This window comes from Phoxinus phoxinus, assembly GCF_949152265.1.
Source record: "Phoxinus phoxinus genome assembly, chromosome: 12".
In the NCBI taxonomy this organism is placed as follows: domain Eukaryota; kingdom Metazoa; phylum Chordata; class Actinopteri; order Cypriniformes; family Leuciscidae; genus Phoxinus; species Phoxinus phoxinus.
In genome coordinates this window covers 16452585-16480121 of record NC_136887.1, presented here as the reverse complement: position 1 = coordinate 16480121, position 27537 = coordinate 16452585, and the positions used below count along the sequence as shown (strand labels likewise).

General features: G+C 37.6%; 1 protein-coding gene across 1 annotated transcript in view; it reads left to right on the top strand.

Moving 5' to 3' along the window:
* The window catches only part of pcdh11 (protocadherin 11), a 178456-nt gene that overhangs the window by 60861 nt on the left and 90058 nt on the right, over positions 1-27537 (top strand). The window contains exon 4 of the mRNA XM_079629966.1: positions 9391-9450. Coding sequence (XP_079486092.1) covers positions 9391-9450 — 60 coding nt within the window. The remainder of the gene's footprint in view (positions 1-9390; positions 9451-27537) is intronic.

Sequence of the window (27537 nt, the reverse complement as noted above, 5' to 3'; positions counted from 1 at the left end):
AAAGCGGACTGTCGAATATCAGCGGTGCAGAAGTTTTTTTTTTTTAAGTTCAACATCTGCGTCTTATGAAGTACTTGCAGACACTACCAGAAAAAAAAAACACTAAAATTACTATGTCATTACCATGTTTTGACGGAGATATGTACCTTGGACTACAATAGGTAGTCAACCAGTCATTAACTGTAAGAAAGAAATACTACAACTATGGTAATTTCCAAATAAGCCTACAACAAACATGAAAAATCAATCATGTGCAGTACATTTCAAAACATCAAAATGTACTAAATCATAGCAGTGTTATAATAAGTGACTTTTTTTTCCAAATGTAATTTAATGAATTTACAAGTGCTGTGTCAAGTGTTTCAGAGGTGGTTGTTGTCAATATAATTATTATTAATAATTAATACACTTTATATTTGTTAGCTTGTAAAGCAATTTCTGTTTCTGTTGTGAAATACCTGTTTACAATTTTTATGAATGCATACCCTCATTGCATTAGTTGATTCATTAAGGTTCATTAAGGTTTCATTAAGTTGATTCATTCTGGGTTAGTTCACCCAAAAATGAAAATTCTGTCATTAATTACTCACCCATGTCATGTCAAACCATAAGACTTAGTGTGTTCTGTCCCTCCATTGACAGCCTATACGCAACTACCATTTTCAAGCACCAGAAATGTAGTAAAGACAACATTAACACAATCATGTGAGCAGTGGTTTAACCTAAATTTTTATGAAGCGCTGTGAGTGCTTTGTTTGCGAAAAAAAAAACATAATTTACCATTTTATTTACAAATATATTAATCTTCAACGTGCGTCATATCATCACACATCTGTTCTTGCATCAACAAAAGAGTGGTGCTCTCGTGAACGGTCGTTGGAGAATCATAATTTGTAATTCAAGTGTAAATTATGCTTTTTGCGCACACATAGCACTTGCATAGCTTCATAAAGGTTAAACCGCTTGTATCACATCACATTACTTGAATGATGCTTTTTTCTACCTTTCTGGGTCTTGAAATTGGTAGTAGCGTAGGCTGTCAATGGAGGGAAATAAAGCTCTCAGATCTTGTTAAAAATATCTTCATTTGTGTTCCAAAGATGAACGAAAGTCTTTATACTGTTGAACACAAAAGAAGATATTTTAAAGATTGTTGGTCACCAGACAGTTGGCTGTAGCAATTGACTTCCATTGTAGGACAAATGGCCACCGTCAACTGTCTGGTGACCAACAATCTTCAAAATGTCTTCTTTTGTGTTCAACAGTATAAATAAACTCATATAGGTTTGGAACAACTTGAGGGTGAGTAAATGATGTCAGAATTGTAATTGTTGTGTGAAATTGTGAAATCAGGTCCTTTTTTACATTAATTGGTGTGAATTTTTTTTTATTAAAATGAGAATAAGACAAATCCTGATGCCATGACATTGTAAAAGCAGCTTTGATGCAGCATTTCATTTACACACAGAAACAAAACCTACCTAAAACTTTAACACCGAACCTCACAGACACAGAGTATTTCCTTCAGGCAATGCAAATGTAGTTAAAATATGTGGTTGTTGTTGTGCTGGGGTGTTCTATGTGATATATTCCAGTGTACGCATTTCCCTCCCTTCCAATACTAAAGCTAATTTACAAACCACACAAACCGGTATTCCACATATAGACCAGAAACAACAGACATGACTCTTTTTCCCTACCAATATCTGAATTTATAAATTTAGACTGGATATGAATGACAGGACTTATTTCAGTATATGGCAGGTGGGTACTTTGACTGCCCGGTAGGTTTTTTTTATGCCATTAAAATGATATTTGGTCTCTCTTTGATGGTTTGTGCCTGAAACCACGCCTTATCATGATTTCAGGTGGACCACTCAAATTGAAAGCATCCGTCCCTTGAAGCAGCATCAAATAATTGTTTTGAGTCGTAGTGGGTTTTATCCGGAATAGGACTTACTTGTTGAAAATGATCCCGGAGAACAATAAAATGCATTTTTTTTTCTCTCCTCTGGATACGTCTGCAAAAATGTATGACAGTCTGGTCCGCGGTTATTGAATTCAGGCCCCATATCAGTCACAAACCCAAATTCCCCTTATTTCTTTTGGGGGAGTGGAAGCCCCCAATATGATAAATGTACAGTACGGTCCTTTGATTGTATGGCCGAGGCAGCCGCTAAATTATACTGCTCAGTTTGAGGGCTGCAAGTTGCCTAAGGCTTTTAAATTGCTAATGATCAACTGTGAAGAAGCACTTTGATAGCAGTGCCGGGGGACTTTAAAGCAGATCTACTGTTGTGTGCGAAGCACCCGCTTCACACTGGAAACCCTGTACCATTACTCTTTCAGAAATAGGGGATGTCGAAAAGGGAAACAGGAAGAAAAATCCAAGAAAAAAAAAAGAATAAGTGGCCCAACCCACTCCAAAGGCAGACATGCTGCATGCATAAGTATTACAGCATTAAGGAAGACACATCTGACAACTGCAGCGGGTACTAACTTGGTAGTGTGACTGTTTCATTGTGAACTTGGCCAGTTACACTCTTTATTTTGCACAACTGTCATCACGTTCTCACATTATGTGGTGCCACAGCTGCTAAGATCTGGGGACAGAAGCTTCGCAAGATCAAAAACATGGAAGTCACGTGATCTAAAGCATCTGATTATCCATGAACTACAGACATTTTTTAATCCCTTGGAGAGAAATGTGGGTGTTGTTGTTGCTTCCTCGTGTTTTTCGTTCTAATGCTTTGGTTTGCTTTTTCATATTACAACAACAACAACTAAAAAAACGTGTCATAAACGGAGGCAACAAAATCAAGAGCATGCGAGGGGTGTGCAACTTATTTAACGCTCAGTACTCTTGAGTGTCAGCCAGGAAGTAACAAGTACAAAGTCTCCCAGTGTGTGAGGAGAATGTTACTGGGCCAGAGCATCCTCACTGTGTCAGCCTGCCAGAAAAGCCCTGCTCCTTATTTTGCCTTGGGTGAATAGTGCTCTTGTTTGTGAGTTTAAATGGGAGTCGTCTGAGATCGCGGTGAGTCTTCTCCACCTGGTGCGTAGCGGAGAAGACAAGTTAATGTGACGACGTCAGACCTTCTCTTTAAGATTGCTTTTAGGGTGAAAAGTACTTCGGCGCTCGCTCCTGCCAATTCTCAGCCTGAGGCTTTTTATCTCACGAGGGCTGGCTGAGACAGCGTAACAGAATTATTTGCAGGTTCTTTTAGGAGCTGTGTTGCTCAATATCAAACAGAAAACATCACTGCATCGGCAACGACTGATTGGGTCATTTGTTGGTGGCGTTGCTTAAACACTATACCTGTGAAAAGTTAGGAATGTAAAAAAAATTGAAGACTGCATTTATTTGATTAAAATTACAGTAAAAAAAATCGTTTTCAGTTTCATTACTGAATCATTACAAAATCATTACTGCAGTCTTCAGTGTCACATGATCCTTCAGAAATCATTAACATATGCTGAATTGGTTGTTATTAATAATAAAATAAAAAAACATGATTCGTGAATCAAATTATTTTACATAATTTTTTGATGTACTTAGAAAATTCAAAAGAACAGCATTCATTTGAGTATTTCATAACATTACAAAAGTGTCTTTGCCGCCACTTTTGATCATAATGCATCCTTTATGAACAAAAGTATGATTATTGTTATTATTATTTATTTATATATTACTACCTTTCTTAAGCACCAACTCACATATTAATTTCTGATTTCTAAAGACTGGAGTAATGATGCTGAAAATTCAGCTTTACCATCAGAGGAATACATTACACTTCAAAATGTATTCAAATAAAAACACTTCCTTCAAAGGTACACTATGTTAAAAAGTAACTAATTTTGAATAATGAGTCAATCAATACATCATCAATCCTTCCAAAACATGTTTTCGTCTTACTCTGATTCACTATGGTTTATTTTCGACCTGACAGGATGGTTTTCACAGGAAATTGCATACTGTAGGTCACTCTTCCATGCGTGTCTTGTCATATCCGTAAATAGAGAAAAGTTGAACCATATAAAAAAAGAGGAGAGTCTGCTGGCAAAAAGACAATTCGAAATTCTTGTTATAAAACGAGAATCAACATTGGCTTGGCTTTCGGAGATGGGAGAACTTTAGGGATTTTACATTTTGTAAAAGTGACACCAGATGTGACAACAGGTGTGTAAAGTATATTATAGAACAGATAAATTGCCATATGCAACTTGCTGACAGAGTTCATTTTAAAGTGTTCTCTATTGCTAAGGGTCATTTCATTATGTTTGTTCTGGAATTTATTTTCAAGGAAATACCATGTCGATTAGTGGGTATAGCTACAGAAACGTTTTCAGCTAGTCAGCTTGAGATCCTTTCTCTCTAAAATGATTATATATCTTAAAGCCTATAGTTAATGTTTTATGAGCAGGAAAACCATATTCATTCGCACAGTCACACAGAGCCGAAGCACAACCAAAACAATGTTATTCCGCAAAATGCATGCAGTTTTGTTTTTGTTAGAGGCCACAAGTTATAAAGTGAACATTTAAATTGTAATAATATTTCACAATATTACAGTTTTTACTGTGTTTTGATAAAAATAGAAAAGAAATGGAGCCTTGGTGAGCATAAGAGACTTTGTTCAACAAAATGAAAAGCATCTTATTTATTCCAAACTTTTGACTGGTACTGTACATCTGTCATTTTCTTTAGGTGTATTCTATAAATGCACGCACGAGCACGACCAGATTAGATTAGCTGTGATAAAATATTCATGCTTGTATTTAAACCCCTGCAAAGCAGTAATAAATGAACATGTTTGCCACGAACTGCTTTGTTTTGCTCAGCTTGAGAATGAAATGTGATTTTTAATGCAGCTAATCCTTTTAAAACACATAGCAGGCTCATTATGGCCTAAGGATACAGTGGTGTCTGTGTGAGAGAGCGTTTTGCGTGGCTGTGTTTCTTAAACTAGCTGTGCGTATGTGACAAAATTTGCTTTATCTTTGTTGGCAACCGTAAATAAAAAAAATGCATCATTCCAAATTAGATCTCGACTATTACGTGGCCCACAGCGCTTATGAGCGAAACAGGTTTTTACCTTTTTTATACTGATAAACACAGTCATGCATACCTGGGTCATTTTATGAAGAAAGTGCCTTTACCATTCAATTTTTGAAATGGTGATTTTTTTTAAGTAATTGTTTTTTAAGACTTTTTCATAGAAAACTAATGAGTTTTTATGTTCTAATAAACTGCATTGTTCCGTTTCAAGCTATATTAAACTATTTTTTATAGAAAATGTCATGATTTAAAGTAACGGTTGGCTGTTTATAGACTATTTTAAAGGTTGTGAAACTACAAGTTGCTTTTCAGAAAGCGAATTCAATGCAGATATTTCAGCAATTATCATGGTAACAAGGCTTACATTTTAAGACCATTGAAGAATAGAGATATTTGTATTAGTTTATAGTTTACACAGAGAACAAACAAATATGATGAATACAGATTTACATCATAATAGATTTTTAAACATTAAAAAAAAAGAAAAAAAAGAAAATAACCAATGCTCCATTTATTTGATCAAAAACAAAGTAAAAACATACTATGTGAAATATTGACGACAAAGCTGCATTTTCAGTAGTCATTACTCCAGTCTTCAGTGTCACATGATCCTTCAGAAATCATTCTAATATGATGATTTGATGCACAAGATTTTGTCTTTCTTCTTTTCTCAATGTTGAGTTGTGCTGCTCAACACTTTGTTTGGAAATATGATAATGTTTTGTCAGAATTCTTAGATGAATAGAACGTCATTTATTTGAAATAGAAATATTTTTCTCACAGAAATGTTCCTGTCACTTTTGTTCTTTTCATTGTGTCCTCGCTGAATAATAATAATAATAATAAAATACCAATCTTATTGACCCCAAACCTTTGAAAGGTAGTGTATTTTATTTTCATTTGCTCATACAGCAAGGCAGATTAAGAGTTGAAATAACAATTATTCATTGTTAAAAAATGGATCTCTATAAATGGGACACAGGTAGTAGCACCCAGTTTTGTAGAACGATCCCCCTGCTGTGCTTGTTGTCGTCACAGCATTCAGAGGATTGTTTTTCATACGCAGACAGATGCAGCTGCAGTGCCAAACTCAGGCTCAGTTTACCTGTGCCTTTAACTCATTACAAAGGTCTAATTTAGACTTCTTCCAGCTCTCAAGACCAGTCTAAAAGAAGGGGCTTCACACTGCTTAGCAAATGAGCACACCAGGAGCAAGAAGACTTGGTGTCTTGATGCACTTTTGGGAGGCTGTCGTTTCAAAGAGCACCCCTTTATAGCGATGGCACATTGAACGTCAGTCAGCCTCAACACTGCTGGCAAGGAGATTACGGCTCTTTGCAGCCTACCGCTTGCTCTCTTTCCCCCTCCACTAGCATTTGGAGAGGAAAACATTCAGCAGAGTGAAGTGAAGAAATCACGTCCATGGCTTGTTTTGGGGAGGAACAGCAGAGAGGTTTAATATTAGCAATTTGGCTTCTCGATAAAAACTAATTTGTATCTGTACTGTGAAGCAGAGATGTAACACGTAATGAGAAGAGATAATAAATTTGCCTTCAATCTGGCATTTTTCATCATGTTTATTTGACTGCACTTCACAACCTTGACAAAATCACATTTTGCTTTCACAAGTTTACTGGCGCCGCATGAATTATGGAGAGAGCTGAGAAGGAAGGAAGATACCAATAAAGATTTCTTTTGTAAGAAAGCAACCATTTGAAAACCATTCCCTCCATCCGCACTTATTTTACAGAGTTATCCGCTCTCCGCTCTCCAAAATAACAGCAGAGCACTGAAGTCATCAGCTTGTTCCAGTGCAGTTATGTTGCATTTGCATAGCCTAGGCTTTCAGTGCAACATATAATTTTGCTGCACATTACAGAAAGGCCATTCAATCGAACACACTGGGTCAACTCTGCCTCATAATGGCGCCTGTGTACCTGCAAATGAATAAAGCCCCAGTGGCGTGTGTGTCTGTCGTCTATGTCAGATTTTAATGGGATCATATATTATTTAAACATGCAGGACAAGTTAATACACTCCGCGCAGCATACCTGTCATATTAAATAATTAACCGTGGCTGAGCAAAACATTAAACAGGAAATAAAGCATTAACACCAATGCAATTTTTCCAAAGAGATTCCTTTCTCTTCAACATGTTTTTTCATTCATAACTGTTGCCTTTATTTAAACAGCATCATGCCAGCAAAAGGTGTTGTTCTGGATATTAGCACGACTGTGATTGGGCTGTCGGCACAAAGCCAGAGGGTAATTGATATGCAGTTCTACAGCATGGTTTGATATCGCTTTTTATTCAAAAGTTCTGTTGAAAGATACGCGACTTCCGTTTCAGACACAATTGACACGTTATCTATTATATATTTTTCTCCACCAATGAAAAAGAAGCCAAGCAATGCACAGAACAACTGATTGGAACACATATTGCTCTATTCTACATTTTACAGTTACCATAATACAATGAGCAAGTCTGCCACGAAACAGATACTCTGACTTTAAAAACGAATCTTGATGTTGGCCTTTTAATTGTTTGCATAACTCTGCTTGTCTGTGTTTGCACATTCGAAACTGTCAGTATGTCATACTGTCATTGAATCATTCATTCAACTGATTTGTTCAATCAAACAACTGTTGGCCTTTACGACTGAGTCATCAATCCATTCTCTCAACCTATTCATTCAGCTACACTGATTCATTCTGGAATGAGTCATTGCATAATTCACACAGCTCGTTCAACTGTTCTGATGAGGCTGGTTTGGGCGCTGGGTTAGGCTCCAGCATCCCAGCGACAAGCGGTTTGGAAATGTATGGATCGATTTGTTCAAATGGACTGATTCATTCAGGAGCGAGTCATTGAATCGTTCACCTGATTCAGTTCACTGATTAATTCAGGAACTATTAAACACCACTAATGTGTGTTGCTCAGAGAGGTTACTAAAGTCTTAAGTGTCTAAATGTGTCTTACTCAGTGTTAACTTATTGTTTACTTTATTTGTAGTAAAATGTTGTATAAAATATCACACACAATCAGAATAGCACTGTTGTTCATCTTTCATGTGCTGCAATTGAGTTCAAATTGTACTGTTCTTAACAGAGCTTAATAGATGTTTTGACTGACCAAAGTAGAGCAGACACGGGTCAATGCAAGTGATGCTGACAGCGGCTCTCCTGAATAAACATGTTGTGTCCTCTGAGTTGCCCTTGCAACCAGGAGAACATGTTCTTTATTAGTCCTCCCCTACTTGAGTTCCTTTGCCAGCTCTGCTCAGATTACAATATCATGTACTGTTTAAAACTAGCTCATTAAAGAGAAAACTGTCTCCAGGAGTGTATGAGCCAGGTTGAAGAGGAGAAGAATGATTCCTTAATTGGTCAATTGCGCAAAAAAATGTAAAATTGAATAACCTATGTCTCTTTAGAATTTCCTCTTTGCAAGAGTGGCACAAAACTCCTTTCTATTATTTCAGACGCCTAGGGCTGACCATGCAGTGTTTGTCTTTTACCCGACAGTGGGTGTGAAGTGAGGTTACCACACAGCCGATGCTGACTACTCTAAGTGCTGATGAAATATAGATGTTGAAGTCTGGACCGCTCAATGTTTCATCTCTCTTGGCGATACCATAAGGAAGCCATTAATAGTGTCAGAGAGCATTAGTTCTACAAAAAGAAGATAACTGGGTGTAAGAGAATGACTGGCAGCACCTGCTTGGAATCAACTAGGCGTCCCTCAAGTATTAGGGAAAAAAAGTTTGTCGCCCGCAGTGCTGGCTCGACCGCTTCTTTTTCCTCATATGTATGCGAGGTCACTTGAAGATGGTCATTTCCCCCTACGCTGCCTTTGTCAGTGTGCAGAGGCCCTGCATCATGCATAATCGCAAACAGCAGGACCATCTGTTGTTGCCTTGTTGACTTACCTACGTGCAACCTTTTTAGTGTTGGTTTTCATGTATCAGTCTGATGTAGCACCATATTTACAATATGCTAATTGGTTAATGAAATCCTGTTTGAGAACCTTTGCATATGTTATGAAGCCTGTGCTATGTGCTGGTGTTTTCGGTATTCGGAGCGCAGGAATAGGCATGCATTGAGAAGTTTCGCTGTAGCCATTTGTTGGCTGTATATTCCACCAGCGCAGATTGATGACCTTAACCTTTATTCACTCAATTGGCTTTTCCATTTCTTCAGAATAAGTGTACGTAATAGGTCACTTTGTTCTGCCTTATTACGAAACATGCAATTTATAGCAACTGTGCTTGAATGCAACAGTTTTATTCTTACTAAAACAACTAACACAGAGTGATTTGTTTCTCTTCTAGAACCAGAGCCAGACCCCAGATAAAACATTCTCTGTTGTCCCAGTCACGTGCCCTCACAAGGTAAGTCACTGTCTTGCTAATGGTTCTGTTTATTGGAGGCATTGTAGTTTCACTATGTGATAAAGCTGTTGCAGCATGCTGCACCTTTGTAAAGCATTGGTTCTCAACTGTTCAAATACACACACAGAAGGGAAAAACAATGTGGAAACGTGTCTTTTGTTTGACATCAAAGGCTGTGTTTTTTTGTCAATTTCAATTGAGCATTCCTCTAGCTCTAACAGCAGAGCATGGTGCCAAGGTCATGGGTTTAACTACTACTCTGTATAAATAAATTACAAATTGGTGATGCAAACATTAACTTTACAAACTTTAAACTGATTGATTTTATTTGGATTGTATTTATGTATTTAGAGATTTCCTTTAGAAATACAATTAACAGTGTTATTACATTTCCAGTGTCTTGAAAGATTAACATTAACTAAGATGATGGCAAAGTAAATAAATATCCAATAATTATCCAATATCTATTGGATCTATCAAATATTCACTGACACAGATCCGATATGATATCAATGTATTGTGCATCCCTAAAACGTTAAATTCAGATTCAGCAGATGTTGGTGATGTTTTCAATGACAGTTTTCTTTACTTTTGTGTGATTTTGCTACTGCATTGGATCCTCACTTGGTTTGTGTACTAAAGCAAGACCTGTTGAGAACTGTTGATATACATATATACACTTTTTTATTTTTTATCTGGGAGATCATCTTATTCTCTGAATATTTCAAAATTAATTTATTTATTTATTTAGCTTGGATACGTTGAAATAGAACAACATTTCTTTTTCTCCACACCGCCATGTACCAGAGCAAGGAGGCATGACAGCAGATATTTCCTTTTTATTGTGTCTTATCTCAGGTTGGAAACAAGGCCCTGAATTAAACCGTAATATTGCTACAAGATGTCGAATTATCTGTGATTTCATGCTTTTGGGTTCAGGATTTACCAAAACAGTGACAAGAATCAGTCGTATTCTTGGTGTAGACTAGAGGAACAAAAAGAAAGTATGTTTTCCTGCTTGAAAGCTGGCTGCCTCTGCTTTTGAGCTGTTTTTTTTCACGCGTCCTATGTGAGAAACGCAATAATGTGTTATATTGCCAAACCTCGCACTATTGTCAGTCCACTAACCTCAAATGTGCCAAAGTGCTTATTTCCTCTTCTGGTTGACTTGGCAGGTCAAGAGTAAAGACCTTGCACAAAAAGTCAGTCAAAGGCAGGCATGGGCACATCTGACAGCCTGTCAGCAAGTGGTCCATTTGGACAACCCCTAATATACCAACTGCCATCAAAAGTGACTTGAAGCTGCAAGGGAAAGCTGCAAAATATTTATACAAATCTTCCCAGTGCTCATTGTGAGATGTATGAAAAGGCAATCAGCTTTGTCCTGAACCTCTCGGCACACAACAGGGCTCTAATTGCTGACCCGTCCTTCACACGAGCCTGCGCGCTTCACCCCTGTCGAGATCACCTCTAATAACACGTTCTATACAGTGCTGATGCGCTCGAACTCACCTGCTCGACACCCAGGCTGCAGCGTTTTGTCCTTGAAATATGGAGAGCGTTGCAATTCCCATGTTGCTGTCAGCTCTCCTTGAAACAGCTGATCTGGATGGAGGTAATGAAGGGATGCCACCGATTTGTGATGGCGTTAACGTTTCCCCGGGACCAGCAGAACATAATCTCTGTCTCGTCGCTTCCCATTAGCGCCTGTGATCTGCACAAACCAATATGCAAAGAAAGCAATGGAGCAGTGGAGTAATTTGGCGTGTCACTCAGCTCCGAATGAAAGTATAATGGCTAAACGGTTAGATATGATTTCTATAATAGGAATGTCGTACTGTGTGGCGCTAAGACCGTTCCTATTTTCTTTGCTAGTATTGTATGCATTCACAATGAAAGGGAGCTAATGAACAGAGAGCTTTTAAAAGCTCCGTGATTAAATGGAAAGGAGAGGGGAAGAGAAGGATGGCGGGAGAACGAGAGAGCGAAGCCGAGGGGGGTGGAGAGAACACTAAGTATACATAATTGCTGCTTGACACATTGGCCAAATTCTGCTGTGCCAGTATTGGAGTGAAGATGATTAACGGCTGTCCGTGTGGGTGGGCAACTTGGTCACCCAGGGCTTCTAGTTTCCATAGCAATTGTACTCCAAAGGCCATACATTACATTGTGAGAGTCCCTGAGGCCTGAGCATTGTTAAATTCCCCAATAATATCTTACATTATGCGTTTGTCCTCTCAGCAGTAATTCATTCCAGCCACTGCGATTCACAATAGGTCAGTAGTGAAAGTGGAGAGAGTCCCAATTTCAGACCTCCTATCAGAACGTGAAGGAAGGCTCACCTCAACGCTTAACGTTGATGAAGTGGCCCCGGCTTGAGAAAGTGATCATTTGTCTGACATTACAGCGGGCACGTCTGCTCTGCCGATTCAATGGACGACCAGACTGATATTCTGCAGGTATTTAAACACCATTCATCAAGGCTTTGATTTAACCCTAGCAGGCGTCGCATCGCAGAGACTCCCCGTCGAGCCGCCAAAGCAGATGGCAGATGGAGTACATAATTTGACCCTTCCTTCCCTGTGCGCAGTGCATGCAGAACCCTGGCACGAGCTGCCTGATCTGGGCATGGTGCGACCAACGTACCCCTCCATGCAAACACAGACACATATTCCATCTGCGGGAGGGAGAGGTGTTGTTGCTCTCTCCCTGTCAACGCTCTGAAACTGGACCTTGTGACCGCGCACTCCTCCACATCCTACTCATAATGGTGTTTTGAACTTGGGGAAACCGGTGGTGAATAAGCACATCTTAAAAATGATTCATACCAGATAATAAATGGAAATCCCTCCAGCCATGCAACAACAGGCTAGTCATGCAGCAATTAAGCTTCGTAGCATGCAAAACTCAAGGCAGTGTGCTCTGCATTCATACGCAATTCAGGAGGGAGTAGGCGTGATGCTGGAAGACAAGCAGCAAAATGCCTAAACCCATACCGCCGTCTCAGTGTGGTGCCTGAGGATGCTTTGGCATACATCTTCAGACAAACATGTAGTAGAGCTGGAAAAACTCACAATCGGAAAGGTCAGTTGTGACCTCTGGGTGCAGGGCTATGCTGAGCCTGTCACTAGCAAGCACAGCATGTTCATGTCAAAAAGAAAAAAAAAAGGTACACCGGCCGGCTAACTCTCTGAGCCTAAATCTGCCATGCAGCAGGTTGTGTGTGCATGCATGTGTTTTAAGGATATTTATAGCTGTTTTGATTCATCAGTAGGGTTGGGAAACGAAAAAGGGTTCTTATTCTTTCTTTTTTTCCCACCAGTTTATAAAATACCTAGACAAAATGATGCTCGATTCTGTTTACAGTTTTCACACATTCTTTTATTTGGATTTTTTGTTTTGTCAGAAGTATTTTATAAAATAAATGAAGTGCACTATCCTAAAAAGTTTGGGGTCAGTAAGATTTTTATATTTTTTTTTAAGAAATGAATACCTTTATTCAGCAAGGATGTATTAAATTAATCAAAAGCCACACTTAAAAAAAAAACATTTATAATGTTATAAAATATATCTATTTACAGGGGTGCACATAACTGGTGCGCATGCATGGTAAAAAATAAATGATGTGCAGCAGAAAACGTGAAGGGGCGTTGAGTACCAAAATTTTTGGGGACAGGGACACATTTACTCGTTTAGGATTTTTTCTCTGGTAAGATAGCAATCATGATGATAAGTGTGTTCATTAATTATTAGGGGTGCAGTGCAACGGATCGCAGTTGATCCGTGATCTGTACGGACCAGGCCCCACGATTCGGCACTGGAACGTATGTGATTCGCGGGTCAACTGCTAAATTTAACCATCCTAGAGTGAACGTTTATCATTTCGATGTGTTTTGTCTTTCCAATTTACATTCAAATGGTTTTAAATGTTGAGGAATAGGTGAAAATCTAGATTTTTACTTTCGTGTTTACTTGTGGTTGAACGGACACATACACACAAAATTATAATACCTGTCTTGGCAAGTACTCCCTTGGTTATATAATAAGTGAACAATTGAGAAAGAAACCGGACGTGTGTCAGTATAGTTGGTCCGTGGATTCGGTTGTAAAGTGACAGCAGCCTAATATTCCTGATGTTGTCTGTCATTATTAATACAATAAAAATAAATAAAAAAACATCATCATCATCTACCATGTTCGAGAGAAAAGAAGATAGTGAGGAGAGCAGTCAGGAGGAAGGTGATGACGATAGCTTGTTGGATAAGTGTGTCGCATAAAGTGTGAGTACCAAGCATGATCTCCAGGTGCTCCCTTGAGAACCCGACCCAAAATGTTAGATGTACCCCTGTCTATTTAAAATAAATGCTGTCTTTTCTGTGCATTAAAGAATCCCGAAGAAAAAATATATATCATGGTTTTCACACAAAAAAAAAAAATGCATGCTCAGCTGTTTTTAAAATTGATGATGAATCTTTTACCATCATTTACCATCACAAGAAATAAAATCGTTTTTATTTAATTTTATTGTAATATTTCACTATATTGTTTTACTGTATTTCTGCTGAATTAAATGCAGCCTTGGTGAACATAAGATACTGTAGTTCTTTGTAAAATCATATAAACAGTAAACAGTGTTTGTTGTTGCCACATTTTATGTTTATAATTTGTTTTTAAATTACCTTATCAATTTGTTAATTGAATCGCGCTTATTTTTCCCTTAAAAGTACGAAAAGATTTGTTTATGGAATCAGAACCGGAACTGTTAAATTATTTTCCATTTCCATTTCCATCTCTAATCATCAGATGATCTGTTTGCCTTTCAATGACTAGCTCGGGTAACATATCAACTATTTTTTTGTTCCAGGGAAGTGTTTGCGGTCCCCCATTCGGTTTATTTCGGTCGTGCTCTTGTCTGTAATTACAGAAGCAGTGTTAATGTGGTGTCTCTTTAATTGGCAGACATGTTGGTTTTTTACAGCCGTATTAAAGCGGGGTCTGCGCACAGGGTACCGCGTTTATAGACTTGCACCTCACAAGGTCCTCTGGCTGTGGTTGACCCCACTAATGAAGAGATGAAAGAAATCCTAACCTCTGGAATTACAGCTGTAAACCCACTCGGATTAGATGATTTATGGCGTTAGAACAAGATTAATTTGTCTCATTTTTCATACACATTTCAATATTAATCAGTCATACTTAAAAGAAGGCAGGAACTAATTTCCCCCCCCTTGTCACCACAAAGTGCTTGCCTTTTTATAAAACTATGGCACGTTTCCTGTTCTTTTAGTTAAACCAATCAGGGATTTCGCCACATGCTGTCTAATCAATTAAGTCAAATGTGTGCGCAGCCCTTTGATATAGAATCATTTGTCAAATCAGTGAAGGTGTCAGAGTGCAGTTACCCAGGAGTCCGTGGCGCTTGACTCCCTTCCACCTGGAAATCTGCTCAGCGTTCGGATTCAGGCATTCCTGGTGTCCTCCATCCTGTTAATGGGGTGTCACTGTGCGCGCTGGATTTAGTTCAGCTAGGGTCCAAAGGCTTTTTCCATGCATTAGCCTCTTGACTACATAGCTTAACCTCTTAATTTTTTGAAAGCTCTGCCTAGAGAAAGCTCAATATTATATAACAGAATGGCAGCCATTAAGGATTCAAATGATTTGCTTTTTGCTGTTGCTTGGTTATTGCATTTAACGTTACACGATACAACAACCACGTTCAGCGTGACATAGAAGCATCAAGCATAATCTGGTTTTCTGCCATTATTGTGTAATTTGTGATAGGAAGTGAAAGAATCCAGAGTTCTTCAGGTAGAGGTAATCTGCTGATCGTGCTGTATGGAGAGGCAGCTTGGCACTGAGGGGTCATTTAGTTCATATATTGCGCTTTTTAATAATTCTCTCATGTTTCTTGGTTCTTATGGCTCTCAGAGGAACTCCTGGAGAAAACTTCAAACTTCACCTAATTTCCTTCTGTAGCGAGTCTAATTTAGAGCAGGCAAGATGCTTAGGATTCTTATTTTTTTCTAGATGGATTTACCGAAAGCATTTGAATAGAAATGTTTTGTTTAATTATAACATTTATTAGCTAAAGATATTTATGATTCAAATCATAAAGTAAATTTTGGGAATTTCTACTTCAATTGAAGTATTGCACTTCTAACTGTGTGCTCAGATTTAGAAACATAAACATATTATAAATACTTTGTATGTATATTATTTTGATATTCAAATAATTTGTGTAGTTTTATATTACTGTGATATACTTTACATATTTTTTAGAGCTCCTAACCTCACCTTTACCTTAAAGCTGCCAATTTATTCAAAAATACATAATAAGATAAATGTAGAGTGACAATAATTTATTATATTGTATAATTTGCATTAAATATTTCTATAGATATTTTATAAGTGATCAAACCACATTTTACATATATGGATACATATTACTAATGAGATTACGTTGTTGTCTCTCACTAAAAAGCCGCTTTAATCCTTGTGTTGTGTTCGGGTCATTTTAACCCGGAGATTATTTTATTTTTCCCCGAAAATGTTAGTTAATGTTATCAAACTTACTGACTTTCTCACACAGGGTATACCTGCTTCCCAAAATGTTTGTACTGTGTAAGGTTTTTTTCTACACCTTGTTACACTTGTTAAACAATTTTTTTTAGGCCGGTATTTTTTTTCAGAACAAACTTCCTGGTTAATCATTAAAGTACACTATGGAAAGTATTTTCCATATTTTGTTGAATATTGACAGAATTATCCACTAAAAAAAACTGTCAAAAAGGCCTACAATCAGTCAGTTCCAAAAAGTAATACAAAACCTGTCCTAATTTAAAGAAACAAGTCAAAAAGATTGAATCCAATATTTGGTGATGATATAGCATAACAAGCAATCTTTGTCATTTTTGACCGGGAACATCAAAGGTGTTACAGGGTTTTCAACACAGTGTAAGGGTTTAATCATTTTAATTAAATTAACTTTAAAACAGCCAATAAAATGTATTCCAATTTAAATATATAAAGTGCAGCCTTTTTACGCAAGTGTGTTTGACTCTTTTGAATTCATTTTTGATGCAGTACAGTACCTCAATTTCTCAGTACTGTTAACACTACTGCTTATCCGACTCATTATGAATCCGTGTTGTAATGTAAGTTGAGATTAGTGTGAGCCGTCTACTTTTTGTACTCTTTAAAGCGCTCTTGATGTAACACTCTTAATGTACCTCCATAGGAACCACTATAAATGAGCAGCCACAAACAAGGTCTAGTTAAATTTAAAAAAGGTGCGTAGTACGAGCATGCTGAGCTAAATCAAAACGCAACTGAAGCGTAGGACATCAAGATAATGCTAGAGCGGTTTCAGTCCCACGATTCTTATCTGATCTTCCTTACTGATCAAAGCCATTCAACTCAAGTGCTAAATATTTCAGTATGAATGAAAAACAGTGTGTGGCGACGACCACGTGACTCGTTTCTGGGCTCTAAAATGGCTTTTTCCTCTATTTTATCTGCGAATAAGAGGTCTTTAGACAATGTTATCGCACTCCAGCTGCCAAGTGTCATGCAATTAATCAATCATTTGGATCCCTGATTTGTGCGACTCCACGTTTCATTGTGCCCTGTTTTGACAAGGAAGCCAATTCTCATGTTCAGGAACAAAAAAAAAAGCCATCTGGAGCCTTTATTGCACATGCTTTCCCCACATTTATGGTTATATGGTATTCCCTGTAACGCGGTATAATGATCCACCCATGGAAGGTAGTCATTTTCCTGATGTAGGGTGAGATGCTAATGAGCTTGTGTCACAGGCACTGGGAGTGGTGCTGTATCTTTACAGTGGGTGGCTAAGCGCAGGGAGCATGGAAGAATCTCCCATAAGCTTAAAAGCAAATTAATGCCTCTCACCTTCACGCAACCTTTCCCTCCCTCTCCTCTTCATGCTATTATTCATTGGACTCTCACTGTCAAGTTTAGCAATAATTTGTATACTATTCTTAAATACGTTTCCAGCCCCATTCCAAGAGGCGCCGAGGGGAATAGACAGGGGAATATTTAAAGGTGATTTTTTTTGCCTAATGATGAGTGAGTTTGGTTTAAAACAAGAATTTATGGTTTTCTGAGACCCTCTGTCTGGTCCACAGATGGGAATCTTTGTCCGGGACGGGCTGGAGGGAATTGTGATGGTATGGTAATCATTAAACGGATGTAACTACTATGTGCAACAACAACAACAAAAAACTGTGATAGCAATGCACTGACTGGAATTTAAAATTTGCTCCAAATACTTGTTTATTCTGGGAATGAAAATTAAGACTTGAAAATGAATAGTAAAACAACACAAGATGACCTCATTAGACGAAGCTCCTCCAATCCAGTCGCTGTTGCATTGATATCTGATTGTTAGCATCTCCCAAACAGCAGAGAGCTTGATAATAAGAGACTGTTCTCTAAAGGTCCATGTGGGGCTGTAGTTTACAGGTCTTGAAACAGTCGGCTTGACACTCAATATAAACAAGCTCTGGAAGATTTCAGAGCGAATCAAGCTCTGAAGATTTCTTGCACTGTTCACTGTGACAACATATGTTGCGTTTGATAGCCATGGCCAGAAAACAGTGAGAGGTCTGGAATAGAAATAATGTTAGGTTTGCTCCCTTGGTACTTCGGCTGATGACATCGACTATATTTTGAGTCACGGGTTTTAATAGAGCCTTTTTCATGTGCAGACATGTACTGTTTCTGGCGGTTACATTTTGTATCATGTTTGTTCTCATACATTATTAATATCTAGTTAGTCATGAATATAAACAGTTTTTGTCAGGCCTTGAAAGCTGTCTGTCATTGATGTTACGGAATATTCATTATTCCCTCCCAACCTGTATTACTTTCTTTCTTCTGTGGAACACAAAATAAGATGTTTAGCATAATGTCCAAGCTGCTCTTTTCCATATATAATGAAAGTGAAGAGTGACACCTGATTTCTCCGACATTCGCATATGATTGTTGGATTTCTTCACTAGTGACATTCGCACTGAACTTTCAAATTGGCTTTGAAGCAATGTTACCCTTCACTTATTCACCATTTTAAAAATAAATAAATAATGAATGTATCTACACAAAACAAATGACCACCAAAGGAAAGTATAGCACTTTTTTCTGGGGCTAATCAATGTAAATAATGATGTTATTGTTTTAAAATAACTATGTTGTACATAATTATTCATAACCGTCCATTTTACAGAATTAGTGTTTAAAGAATAAAGTTTAAGTGCAAAAATATTGGTAATTCTCTCACATTTGTCATCATTTGTTGTCTGTCTGAGAAGGTGATTTATATGGGTTAAAAATGAAACGAGTAAACGATGACAGCATTTTAAATTACAGTACAGTATATTGTTTCAGGTTCAAATTGATTGAAATACACATTGATTGTTCATCCATATAGCTGTTTGTTTCTTTTCACCTTTATGTTGTGCACCTTCCTTGGGCTGTTTTGTTCTCTTTTTAGGTCCCAGTGAGTCATGTGGTGCTGTAATGTTTTTTTTGTTTTTTTTTTAGTGGCCACACTCTGCCTGCTGTAAAATGTTGATACCTCTTAGCTCTCAGGATATAAAGGAATATCCTCCAAAGTCGAGGCTACATCACACAGCAAAAGCAAGTGCCAGGCCAGCAAAATACAAGCACATCAATCCCAGAACATTTTCCAAATATCAGATAGTGTCGGTAATACCCCTGCCATGTGCTTAGTGTTCCTAGAGTAGAAAATCCATATTGAAAGGCCAGTGTGGGAATCTTTTTATGAAGTGATTTGACTGCAAACACCATTTTTATGGCAGAATTTCTACTTTAATATTTTGTACGCCTTGATCCCTGTAGGTTTGTACCTCACCTTTTTTGGCGAATCACAAACCAAAAAAGAAGATAAAGAAAAAGAGAAAAATGTAGCTTACAAGTCACCTGCCCAGAAACTGTGATTTACGATTTACAGTTGTTGGCTTTTTATCCTCTGTTTTTGTCCTTTGTTCTCCTTCGTGGACTATAAAGCCTTTAACTGTTTTAAAAATGTATTTATTTATTTTATTTTACTGTTTATTACTTTAGTTTTATTTCATTTTCATGTGAAGATAAAGCACATAAAACACATGACCTTGTCTTTCTGTTTTCAGCTTTATGAGTTGCGGTCTCATCTCCTGCTATTCACAGACAGTTTTTCATAAAGACTGTGTGCAATCAAAGCTCAAAAATTCTCAGATAGGCTGCCCCTCTTTTGTCATATTGAAAAGCTTCTAGACAGGCTTTTCTTGACAACTGCAATTATGTTTCTGTAGAAAAGAGCTCAAATTATAAGAAAAGACCTGTTCTGAGACCATGAATACTTGAAATGCGGCACATGGATAACTGCTATTGAGTTAATTAGTCTGGGCTTATTAGGATCTCCCCTTCAGTCTTTCTCTCTTGGTATAAATTACTTAAGTCCACCATGGGTATGCATCTATTTCCCTCAGTTTAAAATCAATCTTGACAATCAATAACCATTGCTATTAATGTTGGAGTAGGCAAAGCCAAGTCAATACCTTTAAGTGTATCAAAAGTGTAAATAAACACTTGAGATCTTAAATAAGTGGGAGTCATTGCTCTTTAAAAAGTTGCCATTAAACTTAAGCATTTATGCATTCATAAAGATGTTTAATTGCAATCTGTACACTTCATTTTTTAACGTGTGATGATAGAGCATAAACAGACGTTGTGTTTTTTTTAGTGATATCTGCATCGGGCAACGATTAATCGCGATTAATCGCATCAAAAATAAAAGTTTGTGTTTAAATCATATATGTATGTGTACTGTGTATACTTATTTTGTATATATAAATACACACACATGCATGTATATATTTAAGAAAAATCTGTTATTTATATATAAAATATTTATATTTATATATAATATAATTGATGTATAAATATATACATGTGAATAGTTCTTAACAGTACACATACATATATTATTTAAACACAAACTTTTATTTTGGATGCGATTAATCGCGATTAATCGTTGCCCATCCAATGACGTACCTAGTCCATATATATACCAACACAATCTCATGAAAGTGTGTATCTATACCACGAATGTTATTTCTCGTAGCATTTATACGCCAAAAATTTTTTTGCGTGCATATGCTATGCACTGAAAACCCTTGGGTAGGATTAGGGGTGGGGAGTGCGTGCGTATTACACGCCATAAAGTGTGTATAATATGAACGCGAAAACTGCGTATCATATGCACGCAAAAATTTTTTTTACCATATAAATGGCACAAGAAATAACATTCGTCGTATAGATACGCACTTTCATGAGATCGGGCTGTATAGTCATACTCAAAAGTTTACACACCCCTTGCGTAATCTGCAAAATGTTCATTATTTTAGCAAAATAAGAGGGATCATACAACATGCATGTTATTACTGTCCTGAATAAGATATTACAAGACAAAAAAAGCTGCATTTATAAAAATGACCCTGTTCAAACCTTTACATACCCTTGATTCTTCGTACTGTGTGTCATTACCTGGATAAACCATGACAGGGTTTTTATTTTAATTTTGTGATGGTTGTTCTTGAGTCCCTTGTTTGTCCTGAGCAGTTAAACTGCCCTATGTTCTTCAGAAAAAAACCTTTCAGGTCCTGCAAATTCTTCGGTTGTCCAGCATCTTTTGCATTTTTGAACCCTTTCCATTAGTGACTGTATTGTTTTGAGAGCCATCTTTTCACACTGAGGACAATTGAGGGACTCAAACACAACATTTAAAATATTTTAAAACATTCACTGATGCTCCAGAAGGAAAGACAGTGTATTAAGAGCCGGGGGTGAAAAGTTTTGAACAGGATGAAAATGTCTAAATATTTCTTATTTTGTTTAAATATAGATTTGTTTTGCCTAATGGTTTGCCATTCGGAAGCAACAGAAGATACTTACATGTTTCCCAGAAGACAAATTAAGTACAATTTACCTTGAGCTTCAAATTCAAAAAGGTTCCACCCCCAGCTAAATGCATCGTGTTTCTTGAAGGAGCATCACGACTGTGTGTGTGTGTGTATATATATATATATATATATATATATATATATATATATATATTCAGAGTAAATATAAGATATTGCAAAGCCTTTAATATTTAAAAAATTATATGGGTTAGGTGACCCCTATGGAATCTTTTTAATAAGAATCACTGTCTATTTTTGCACAACAAGGGGAAAAAATGCCCTAAATATTGCACCTGGTTCGCTGCGGTTGGTCATCATATTTATGGAAATGCTTAGACCCATATGGTGTCCATATGCTTAAATATGATGCAGATGAAACCTGTGTTGGATTCCCGCTGTTCACACAAACTTATCTGGCATCATTAATCAGTGTCACCATCAGGTGTCTTGTTTGCCAGGCAAGGCCTAAGTGACAGTGATAAGTGATCCTCCGCCTGTTCCAGCATGAGCCCTAATACAGTGGGCTTTTCACATTATCAGCTGCGGACAAAGCCAGTGCCACTCCGAATGAATGGAAGTGTCAAGTCATTCAATAAAAGAACAATCCAAACCATTAACAATTTAAATGTCAAGCTGAGGAAGCTAACATTGAACATTGATGCAGATATTAGCTCCTTACTTTTCCCATCATCTGTCCGTCAAAGCTTTGCGCTCGAACGACCTTCTGACTCTCTCTTTTCACGTTGAGCAGCAATGACAGAATCCAGGTGCGTGGTGAGCCCACATGTAGACCGAGTTTTGACCTTCGGCCGATGAGGGATTTCAGGAAGCCGTAAAGGGTAGAGGGCACAGTTGTAGACTGATGGGCAGTTAAACATGGACTCCAAATGGCTTTTCTCATGAGTGCAAAAATATTACCTTGCCCTCAGCTGCCAAATCTCTTACTGGCTTATCCAAGCTCTCAATTTTTCTTCTATCAAAGTCAATCTTTTTGTTTGAAGATGACTTCACTTAATGTATATCTAATGCATAGCATAAAAAATGAAGCCGTTTCATCAATAACTACATCCTGTTTCATCTTGGACCTGCACACTAATGTAATCAATAAGATCTGATTATTAAGTTAAAAATTGAAGATGTCCTTCAACTCCACCTGCATTCTAGGGATCGCTTCAGAAAACTCGTTTTGAATTTGGTTGAAAGTACATGATTGAATTTTAATGCATAATTAAATCAAGCAGTAAATCAATTCATTCCCCTCTGAAAATGGATATTCAACACTCTCAAGCATCAGAAGCCAATTATGATGAAGTTATTATCATAGAGTCATTTAATGGCACAAAATGACTGCATTGGCACCAAATCCGTGTTCTGTGCTCATCAATAGTTCAGAAAGCAAAATTGCAGGTAAAACGTCTAGTGTGTGTTGCCTCGCATGCTTTCTATCTATTTCGCTAAAATAAAGGTGGCAGTTTACCCACACAAATCCTCTGGGGGGGACTTAGACTGCTCTCTTGATGAAGAACCAGATCAAACTGGTCTAATTTCCTAAATGAATCCTCTAGAACTATTACCAGTGAGCCCAGCCTCTGCATAATGTGATGAGCAAAGGGAACATTGATGAACTTTTTTAATTATTACGCCGCTTGGGAATTTGACGTACCAGTTCGGGGATCCACTCCGTCAGGCCTTGCACTGCTTTTCAGCTCCTTTTTAATTCACCCAATTTGTCGGTCCAAATGAAACACTGAAAGGTTAGAGTGTGGAGTAATTAACAGCACCGGGCCTAATGAAATCAGGAGGGGATGGTGTGTACCATGAGGATCAATACAGGTCTTTAAGTGTGAGTTGGGTAGGAATTGTTCAGGGAAATAAGGACCACTTAATAGTAATAAGTTGATGAAAAGGCAACAAGCCTGCATGTGCTAAATGAGAATCCGCTGGAACACAGATAGAGGTGTCACTCTAAGGTGGCAACGTATCGAACTGCAATCGTGTGGTGACGTGTTGATCTACGCTAGCACGTTCTCAGCTAATCAACAGAGAAGGATGCACCGTGCCTTGGGTTTTAATACGATGAACGAAACGAAACACTGCCGAAGGCTGGCTGGGTCATCTTATAATATGTGACTAATATGCAAAGTATTTTTGTGTTTGCCCGAGTAGTGGAGGAACAGATGCTAGCTGTAAATGTGTGCAGTTCTCCTCACATTCCTGAAGCAAGAAGAAGTATTAATCACATGAATACTTCCACTTTAAACTCCTGCTGTCTCGGACATTAATGAGCAGCACGAGATTGATAATTCCACATCTTACGCACACGTTTCCCATAAAAGGAGCGAAATCTGTGATGGCGATTTGCCAAAACACACTTAGCAAAGCTGGGCAGAGCTGACCTTTAAAAGTGTGAGGAAAACGTCCTTAAACACATTGCAAAATGATACACAGGAGTACAGTTGTTACGGTTTTTATCTATCTATCTATCTATCTATCTATCTATCTATCTATCTATCTATCTATCTATCTATCTATCTATCTATCTATCTATCTATCTATCTATCTATCTATCTATCTATCTATCTATCTATATCTGTCTGTCTGTCTGTCTGTCTGTCTGTCTGTCTGCCTGCCTGCCTGCATATCTCTCTCTGTCTGTCTGTCTGTCTGTCTGTCTGTCTGTCTGTCTGTCTGTCTGTCTGTCTGTCTATCTATCTATCTATATACTGTGTATATATATATATATATATATATATATATATCTGTCTGTCTACCTGCCTTTCTGCCTGCCTGCATATCTGTCTGTCTGTCTGTCTGTCTGTCTGTCTATGTCTGTCTGTCTATGTCTGTCTGTCTGTCTGTCTATATGTCTGTCTGTCTGTCTGTCTGTCTATATGTCTGTCTGTCTGTCTGTCTATATGTCTGTCTGTCTGTCTGTCTATATATCTGTCTGTCTGTCTGTCTGTCTATCTATCTGTCTATCTATCTATTCTGTCTGTCTGTCTGTCTGTCGGATTAAAGTTTTGTGTCTTAAATTAACGTTTGGTTAACTGTTGGGAAAAACATCTGATGTGTAACGTTATATTAGATCCATGCTTAATATATAGGCTGTTAATTTCATTAATGTTAATCAACACTTATCATGTAGTATCTTATATGTGGCACACACCAAGTCAAAACCCATATGCATTTATGCATATGGGTTTTGACTTGGTGTGTGCCAAATTTGTTGTTATTACAAGGGATTTTACAGTGAATTTGGTTTTGGAACCCTCAGAAAACTTTAACTCGATATAATGTTTTTTGCTAAATCTATCGATTTAAAACAGGTGTAGCTCAGTCTTTATTTATGTCTAAATTTTATTACAACAAATCATATATCATTTTAAAGGTTTTTTGATAGAGAATGTGAAAATAACAATAACTAATTTTTGACATTCAAAATTTGGAATGTCTAAGATTGGCTACAATGCTATAAAAGCTATTCAAATGTTGTAAAAATGTCACACAGAACACTCACACACTTTAAAAGCAGTGCCTGTCATCTCTCATACTTGAGATTTGACATATGAGTGAAATTGGCATATGGTCTTTATAAGCTAAACTTTTTTAACAGTATTGCAATGAACACAAAATTCCCTAATTTTATATCGTTAGCAAAGACATCATAATAATGTCACTATTTGACGTACCACCCAGCCCTACTTGACAGTTAGCAAAGCACTTTATTCACATAGAAAGGGTGATGAGATTGCTGGGATTGGTGAAATGCCTTGAACTTCCCCTTTAGATGGTTTCTACATAATTGCAACTGAGGGAGAAATCGTCATGTGATACCGAATGTCAAACATTTCCCCCCATTAGTCCGCATATGCCCAATTACTGTTTATAATGTTGCTATGTTTGGAGGTGGGCATATGCTTCAGCTATATGTGTCTGTGTGTGTGGGTGGTTGTGCACATGCCTCAGTGGAACAAGGTGCAGTGAGATATTACACATTGAAAGCTATGTTGTATTTCACCAAATACAGGCACATAAACAAGCCTCCCTGGGCAACTGTCTGATGGCAGGTCACGTGATCCTTTCACCTCCACTTAACAGCTGAGGTGGAGGTCCAAGGCCTGCCAGACAGTTCTGCACGGCTGAGGTACTACGACAGCTTGTGCTTGACCGTCCTGTCACTGTTTTAGCACATTACATGGCACTTCCTGCCAAGGAGCCCCCAGTCATGAGAGCAGCTATTTGAAGCATTGGATACAGCAAGAGAACACTGTTCCTCAGACTCCATCGCTGTTTAGACTGAAGACAGTAAAAGACTTCATCGAGAGGGATGAGAATAACAAGCGTTTAGACGTGTAGGTATCTGCTGAGAACTGGTTTTAGAACAGTGGACTACACGATGTGATGGCTTTATTATAAAAAAAAAAATTAAATGGCCTATTATTTGTTCTAAATTTAAGTCAGAAATTGAATTGCAAAAAATTCAATTTCATCTTTTTCGCCTTCTTCTTTACTTCGTCATCTTCTTCTTTGTCTTCATCTTCACCTTATTCTTCTTCTTCTTTACTTCTACTTCATCTTCTTCTTTGTTTTCATCTTCGTCTTCTTCTTTTTTGTCTTATTGTATAGTCATACTGTATATAGTAAACATATCTTCTTTCTTATCTGTCCTTTCTGATCACATGCTGATCACATGCCTGTTTAAGTAGCATTTACAGATAGCATTTATTAAAAATGTCTAATTTAGTAAATGGTGAATCCGTCTTCTTTTTATTGAATTACAAATAGTAATTGGTACTTTGGTGTTGCTATTTAGAGTTTTAGAAGAAATAAATCCTTGAAAAAAGTCTTTAGCTGCAACCCTTATTATATCAAAATTACACTGTGGAATTTTAGAATAATTTTGGCCTCCAATGTGATGATATTATGATGTTATGGGATTATATATGGCACAAGATTTTTCCAGCCATCTTTTTTCCCCACCCCAGATGGAATCGATATGGAAATATTTCTGTCCCAGTAACAGCAGCCCTCTGTCTCAGTTTGTTCAGTCCTAAGGGCAAAACGAATAGTTCTTTGTCTTTGCTGAGGCATGTGCTTGGCTGCAAACAAGCAATATATTTTAGCTTTATGGAAGGGGTGAACACCATGGAGCCATCATTCTTCAAGGCCAGACAGACCAGGGTGACTGTTGAAGAAGGTTTTGCTCATCGTACGTTTCATCCTACATTCCAGGCCACTTTGACATGAATGTGAATTTCCTCCCATTTTTTTTTTTTTTGGGTCAAAGTATTTGGTTTTATAGAGACATAAGCTTTAAAGCAGTGCTGGGATTTGACCTCCCTGGGGTGTGAGCTTAGTCCAGCTATCAACAGTGCAGTTCCAGCCTGGTGGTAGGTCTGAAATTAGCCCATAATAGCACCTCAACACGCCAGATCCACTGAGACATGTTTGGGATAGAGAGCGATTGAAGGACAACACTAAACAAGTAGTCCGCTGAGGATTGAGAGCCCAAAGTGAATGTTTCCTTCTCATCACAGACATCACAAGAGGGCTATGACCCCAGCAAGGACATCTTAAACAACAGCACTGCGCCGCAAGGCTCAAGTACTTAAAACACCTCAAACATATGGCTTGCTAAACGAGCGCTCTTGCGATGTTTATTCATGTACTGCCAGAATACCAAATGAAGGAATAGGGAGCCAAAAGGATGGCAAGTTTATATGAATGAGTATTAATTTGAGAAACTGTTGAGCAGGATCCTTGGCTGTGAATGTATTAGAGCTTAGGGCTGGGTAAAAAATATTAATTTCTCAATTCTAATCAATTCTCTCTTTTTTTCTAACCGATATCGAATCTTAAATCCCATGAATCGATTTTTTGCCCGTGCTGTTTTCTGTTGATGAATGAACAGAACATTGTGCCGCCCCTTCCATCCAATAGATCGCAATAAGCTTTGTGCTTTTTTTTAACTTTTGATATGAAACAAAGTCTCAGATTTCAAATTCTGTCCCATTTTGTTGTGAATGCAATTATGAGAATTAAATTACAAAATGTGCAAATGTTTAAAATAGAAGACTAGTGGTTTACTTGAATTTATTGTTTTCAA